Source organism: Penaeus vannamei, chromosome 43 (genome assembly GCF_042767895.1).
Source record: "Penaeus vannamei isolate JL-2024 chromosome 43, ASM4276789v1, whole genome shotgun sequence".
NCBI classification, from domain to species: domain Eukaryota; kingdom Metazoa; phylum Arthropoda; class Malacostraca; order Decapoda; family Penaeidae; genus Penaeus; species Penaeus vannamei.
This window is the reverse complement of record NC_091591.1, coordinates 7,104,974-7,112,473: the sequence shown is the minus strand read 5'-3', so window position 1 is coordinate 7,112,473 and position 7,500 is coordinate 7,104,974. Positions and strand designations below refer to the sequence as shown.

The 7,500-nt window shown below is 38.1% G+C and overlaps 2 protein-coding genes across 3 annotated transcripts in view; both read right to left on the bottom strand.

Annotated features, from left to right (window-relative positions):
- Nucleotides 1-2,324: 2,324 nt before the first annotated feature.
- Nucleotides 2,325-6,283, bottom strand: LOC138860748 (uncharacterized). 2 transcript variants are annotated; one of them, XM_070118957.1, is made up of 2 exons: nt 3,824-6,283; nt 2,325-3,475 (listed from the first exon to the last, which is right to left on the bottom strand). In XM_070118957.1, the coding sequence occupies exons 1-2, from the start codon at nt 6,276-6,278 to the stop codon at nt 3,039-3,041; spliced, it is 2,892 nt and encodes a 963-aa protein (XP_069975058.1). In that variant the 5' UTR covers nt 6,279-6,283; the 3' UTR covers nt 2,325-3,038. The 2 variants fall into 2 exon arrangements, with proteins under 2 accessions (XP_069975058.1, XP_069975057.1); XM_070118956.1 differs by having other exon boundaries at nt 2,325-4,643; nt 4,968-6,283.
- A 166-nt stretch (nt 6,284-6,449) lies between these two features.
- Nucleotides 6,450-7,500, bottom strand: part of LOC138860749 (GRB10-interacting GYF protein 2-like) — a 1,981-nt gene continuing 930 nt past the window's right edge. The window contains exon 2 of the mRNA XM_070118958.1: nt 6,450-7,500. This exon is cut by the window's right edge and continues 40 nt beyond it. Within this exon, the coding sequence (XP_069975059.1) occupies nt 6,450-7,500 (1,051 nt within the window).

Here is a 7,500-nt window from a genome sequence, read left to right as displayed (position 1 = left end):
TACATACATATACATACATATACATACATATACATACATATACATACATATACATACATATACATACATATACATACATATACATACATATACATACATATACATACATATACATACATATACATACATATACATACATATACATACATATACATACATATACATACATATACATACATATACATACATATACATACATATACATACATATACATACATATACATACATATACATACATATACATACATATACATACATATACATACATATACATACATATACATACATATACATACATATACATACATATACATACATATACATACATATACATACATATACATACATATACATACATATACATACATATACATACATATACATACATATACATACATATACATACATATACATACATATACATACATATACATACATATACATACATATACATACATATACATACATATACATACATATACATACATATACATACATATACATACATATACATACATATACATACATATACATACATATACATACATATACATACATATACATACATATACATACATATACATACATATACATACATATACATACATATACATACATATACATACATATACATACATATACATACATATACATACATATACATACATATACATACATATACATACATATACATACATATACATACATATACATACATATACATACATATACATACATATACATACATATACATACATATACATACATATACATACATATACATACATATACATACATATACATACATATACATACATATACATACATATACATACATATACATACATATACATACATATACATACATATACATACATATACATACATATACATACATATACATACATATACATACATATACATACATATACATACATATACATACATATACATACATATACATACATATACATACATATACATACATATACATACATATACATACATATACATACATATACATACATATACATACATATACATACATATACATACATATACATACATATACATACATATACATACATATACATACATATACATACATATACATACATATACATACATATACATACATATACATACATATACATACATATACATACATATACATACATATACATACATATACATACATATACATACATATACATACATATACATACATATACATACATATACATACATATACATACATATACATACATATACATACATATACATACATATACATACATATACATACATATACATACATATACATACATATACATACATATACATACATATACATACATATACATACATATACATACATACATATACATACATATACATACATACATATACATACATATACATACATATACATACATATACATACATATACATACATATACATACATATACATACATATACATACATATACATACATATACATACATATACATACATATACATACATATACATACATATACATACATATACATACATATACATACATATACATACATATACATACATATACATACATATACATACATATACATACATATACATACATATACATACATATACATACATATACATACATATACATACATATACATACATATACATACATATACATACATATACATACATATACATACATATACATACATATACATACATATACATACATATACATACATATACATACATATACATACATATACATACATATACATACATATACATACATATACATACATATACATACATATACATACATATACATACATATACATACATATATATACATATATATATATATACATATATATATACACATGTACACGCATATCTATACATAAACATATATATATATATATATATATATATATATATATATATATATATATATATATATATATATATATATATATTGTCAAATTCTTATCAAAGTCTTTCTTTCTAATCAAGATTTATATCAGTCTTCTTTATCAAAATGTTCGAAGTCTTTAATTGTTCATGATTTACGTGTTTTCCTTTATACACTTATTTATAATCCCGGTTCATCCTTGACAAGATCTGACAATTCTTTCGTATCTTATGAATAAAGTTATTCATTGAATTAACTTCAGAATAATAGAAATTCAGAGTTTATAATCTAATTCAAAGTTTATATATATATATATATCTCAATGTTTTCTTTTTCCATAGTTCAAAGTCTCATGTTAATTGTTTGTTTATATTTAAAGGGATCTTAGACACAGGGAGAGTAATGTAAGTTTTATTTATTTTAGTTAATAATAATTTCAAAGATAATGAAATTTCGAGAGTACGTTTCTTTTCATTATTGTTCGTTCACGGCACGGTACGTACTTCTGTGGTTAACATTCCTTTACTCACGTCAATTATTTTCAACTGTATGAGGTTGAGGCTGAGGAGATATTCAATTTCCGATGACGGCGATGCGGCCTGCAGGTCGCCGATCAGCAGTGATTTTCTAAAATCAGTTTCAGCTCAGGTTGCTACCTTTTCTTCCGTGAGTCGTGAGAGAGAGTGAACGTGACTCGTGCCCACCTGCCCGTTTGTCACGCGCATGCGCACAGGTACCCAAGAGTTGCCACATGTCGCTTGGGTTTCCATGGCAACGGGTAGTTGTCAGGTGTTCCTATTTATTTCTATTATTTAAATGAATGTCCAAATGAACACCTGGACATTCGCCCCCTCCGAAAATAAATTTTTCTCTGAAGGAAAAAATTTCTGCACATAATCATTAAGAAGACTTCCCTCTTCACAGTTTCCGTTAATATTCGTAATAACACATGGATAAACTTAAGCGATTCCAAATTTTCAAATACAATCAAAATGTACTGAAGAAAATATGAAGCGAACTTGTGAAAAAAAAACTAAGAAAAGTGTTCTTTCGTTAAATCTATTTCTAGATTAATTAGTCTTTGATAAACACGCACTTGCAATAATTGTCATCATCGGCTCATACACTTAGTCCCATCACACAGCTGCGCTCCTCTCTGATCACTGCGCAGAGATTCCTCCGAGTCCTGCCAGATGTTCTCCACGAGACGAGAGAGAAAATCGGCGCCAACATTTGCACTCCCTTTTATGTAGCGGATGGCGAAGTTGAACTGCTGAAGATACATTGCCCAGCGCATCAGACGAGCGTTCGCGTTCTTCGACGTGCGTAGACTCTCCAGAGGCATGTGGTCGGTCTCCAGCAGGAACTTGTCTCCGTAGAGGTAGAAATAATACTTTTTGATTCCGTCGACGACTGCCAGCAGTTCCTTCTCGACCGTGCTGTAGTTCCTCTCGGCGGACTTTAACTTGCGGCTGTGGTAGGCCACGGGATAGATCTCACCATCCGTTTCCTGCATCAAAACTGCTCCTACACCATCCTGTGAAGCATCTGTTCGAAGGATAAAAGGTTTTTGAAAATTTGGCAACTGAAGAATGGGCTGCTTACACAACATTTTTTTCAGTGAATTGAAAGCATCCTCCTGCTCATCTCCCCAGCGAATCTTATTCGGAGCGTGTTTCTTAAGCAAGTCAAAAAGTGGGAGAGCTAACACTGCGAAGTTAGGCACAAAGCTACGGTAATACCCCGTCAGCCCCAAGAAAGATCGTACTTGTTTCTTAGTCGTGGGTCGTGGTGCATCTTTAATCTTCTTAATTTTGTCGTTCTGACAGCTACACCTTCCCTCACCTAAAGTATGGCCAAGATACTGCACTTCTTTAAATCCAATTTCACACTTACTTGGCTTGACAGTCATATTTGCACACCGTAACCGCTGGAATACCTCCTCAAGGATCTTCAGATGCTCCTCGAACGTAGAGGAGTGAACCAGAATATCGTCAATGAATGCTTCCACTCCTTTGACGCCTTGCAACACTTGTCTCATGACCCTGTTGAATACAGCTGGTGAGTTCGAGAGTCCGAACGGAAGTACTCTGAACTGGTACAGACCTGCAGGACTGGTAAAAGCTGTGACCTCTCGACTCTCAGGGTGTAAAGGTATCTGGAAAAAACCTTTTGTTAAATCGAGTTTGCTAAAGAACTTGGATTCAGTCAGTCTGGAGAAAATAGCTCTTTGGTCACACATTGGTTCTGCATCTGTTTTTGTAATAGTGTTTATTTTCCGATAGTCTCCACATATACGCACACTACCATCTTTTTTCTGCACTACCACTATAGGACTACAGAAGGGGGACGTAGATTTTTCAATGATTCCCGCATCTGCCATATCCTCGATCTCTTTCTTTACTGCGTCCACTAATCTCATAGGTATGGGATAAGGTTTCTGTCTCACAACTTTAGAGCTAGTTAGTTCGATATGATGGTAATTAACCCTTGCAACCTTTGGTCTATCTGAGAATATGTAACTAAATTGGTTCAATAAGCATCTTAACTGTTTTCTTTCCTCTGGTTTTAAGGTGTCACTCACTTTCACATTATCGATGGTCTCGGTCTGCCACGATTGTGCAGTGACGGGTCCGTCGTCACACTCGCTTTCTGGAATTACCGCAGCGGCACAGATGTACGTTGTGGTGGAAGTACTGCCGAGTTTCGAGGTTTTCTGCGAAAAGAAGGCTTTAACATACTCGAGATACTGCTGCTGTTGCAAAGACCAACTGTTGGCCCCTTCTCTTGTTATGCAAAGCTTTGCGTCTTGCTTCGCCACAACTCTCTCAACATAGGACGCACCTCCTGTATCAGCTGTGAAGTATTCCTTCAGCATGTTTATGTGGAATCGTTTTTGTTGATTTCCCACTTGTATTAAATAATTATGATTAGACACTTTATCCACATCATCATAAGGGCCCTTCCACTGTGCTAGTAATTTATTATGAGAAGTGGGTAAGAGGATAAGGCATTTATCACCAGCCTTGAACAGACGTACCTTTGCTTTCCTGTCGTAGTATGCCTTCTGCGTCTCCTGAGCTTTCAGCAACTCTTGCTTAGCCAGATCGCAAGTAGACTGAAGACGATTTGCCAGGTCAATGACGTAAGTGTATGTTGTCTTGACTTCGATGTCTACTCCACTATCGTCCCACAGCTCACGCAAAATCTGAAGAGGTCCTCGTACTGTTCTCCCATAAACGAGTTCAAAGGGCGAGAACTTCAAAGAACTTTGGGGAACTTCCCTGTAAGCAAAGAGAAGTGGTGCAAGATAGCGGGGCCACTCCTTCGGCTGCTCTGCTGCCATCCTCTTGAGCATCTTTTTAAGTGTCCCATTAAACCTCTCACAGAGACCATTACACATCGGATGATATGGAGTTGTTTTTAGTCCCTTAATCGACAATAGCCTGAGCACTTCCTCCATCATTGCAGAGGTAAACTGTGTCCCTCTATCACTCAACACTTGCCTGGGAATACCGATCCTGCAGAAGATTTCCACCATGGCTTCGGCGACGGTGACAGCATCTATATTTCTGAGCGGCACTGCTTCTGGCCACCTCGTGCTGAAATCCACGAGTGTGAGGATGTACTTACATCCATCGCTTGCTCTCGGGTGGATTGGTCCCACGATGTCCACGGCGACTCTTTCGAACGGTTCGGAGATCAGCGGCATAGGTTTCAATGGCGCAGGTTTCACGCGTCCGCGGTCACTGGTCTTTTGACAAATATCACATGAGCGGACTAACCTTGATATCTCCTGACCCATGCCAGGCCAAAAGAACTCCGCCTGAATACGGTCAAGCGTTTTCTTCTGACCCATATGCCCTCCGAGAGCAGAGTGGTGACCCAGCCGGAAAACAGCAAGACGATACCTCGCTGGAACGACGAACTGGAGACGCTCCTCTCCATTTAACGCCAGAACCCTTCGGTAGATCCTCTTATTCCTCTCGATGAAACAGGTTTCTTCATTAAAAGACCTGTTCAGAGACTTCTCCGCCAGCTTCCTTCGCACTGATTCTAATGAGGAGTCGCTCTTCTGCTCCTGTACAATATCCTGAGAATTTATCAGGTCACTTACCGACGTCAGTGGAGTAAGCTCAACCTTCCTCTTCTCCATGCTTCTGGTAATGGCGACACAACCTGTTTGCGTTGCAGCATCAGCACCACAACTATTTCTAACTCCTTTGATGTTTCCGATGATAACGTCGAATATTGGATTGACCATCACGGCTGCTGTAATTTTTCCTGTAAAGAACGGACTGTCTACGTGTATGATTGCTTCTGGAACATTAACAAAGGATCCATCAATCATTTTAATAGTAATCCTCCTCCCAGTATATTGTTGAGGAAGAACATACCTTCGTTTCACAACACACCCTGACGAACCGTTGTCTCTGAGAACACTTACCCGAACACCTCCTACTGACCCTGGCTTAACAAGGAGAGAGTTCTGCTTATCAGGATCCGTGGAGGTAGCAGATAGTCAAAAGTTGTGCACGCAGGTTGTTTGATGTTTGACCTCTGACGTTTCCGGAGACTGGGGTGATGGGTCTTCTTCACTCATAGAGGCAGCTGCTCCTTTTTGCCTGTAATCATGACTTTCTTGATTCACTGCACGCCAAGGATACTTACGTTGTTGCTGTGGTTTCGACTGCGGAGAATTCTTGTGAGTTAAGGTGGGATGTAACTTCTGCTGCTGCTGCTGCTGCAAAGGTAAGTCTTGCCTTCTCTGCTGCTGACCCAGTGAAGAGACTGGCTTCTTCCACTGCTTACGCGTATGATACCCAAAGGCAGAAAAATGGGCATCCGCCTTATCAGCCATCTGCTCTGCTGTCTTGGTCTTGTGAATCTTAAATTGGGCAACGAGATCCTGAGGACATGACTTCTCCAGCTGAGACCGTAACACCAAATCTCTGAGACCTTCCTTCGTGTTCGGCGTCCCATCCTTCTCCAGCCATTGATCCAGGTAGCCTGACAAACGAACCAGGAACTGAGCGGCAGTTTCTTTGTCTTGCATCATCGCACGATTGAACTGAAGTTTTGCCTCGTCGACCGTCAGCCCGTACGCCCTCATCAATGCTGACTTCATCGACAGGTACGTCTTGTCACTTGCGTCGAGACGATGGAGGATTTCTAAGGGCTTACCTTCAAATAGGCTCTGGAAATGAAGCTTCTTTGTGGCTTCGTCGAACTGATAGAGCTCAGCAAGATCTTCAAATCTGTGAATATAGGGCTCAATACGCTCACCTTCTTTAAATGCAGGTAACCTGATGTGCGGCAAGGTGGATGGCTGGGCAGGGGAGCCCCCGTTCGTCTCCGTCTGCACACGAACCATTTCCAGCTGATGCCGGCGATTCCTCCTCTCCTCCTCTATCTTCATCTGCTGCATTTTCAGCTCATGTTCACGCTGCCTGTCCCGCTCTTCTCTTTCCTCCTTTTCACGCTCACGCTGCCTCGCTCGTTCTTCTCGCTCCTCAGCCTGACGTTTACTCACGTAATCTACAATAGCCATGGGGTCCTCAAGCCCCATCAGC

What these genes read in the sequence shown, in the direction of transcription:
- LOC138860748 (XM_070118956.1), bottom strand. Translation starts at nt 6,278, where the DNA reads ATGATTGATGGATCCTTTGTTAATGTTCCAGAAGCAATCATACACGTA. An exon ending in ACTACGACAGGAAAGCAAAG is followed by an intron (nt 4,644 to 4,967) that starts GTACGTCTGTTC and finishes TTCTTTTCGCAG; the next exon opens with AAAACCTCGAAACTCGGCAG.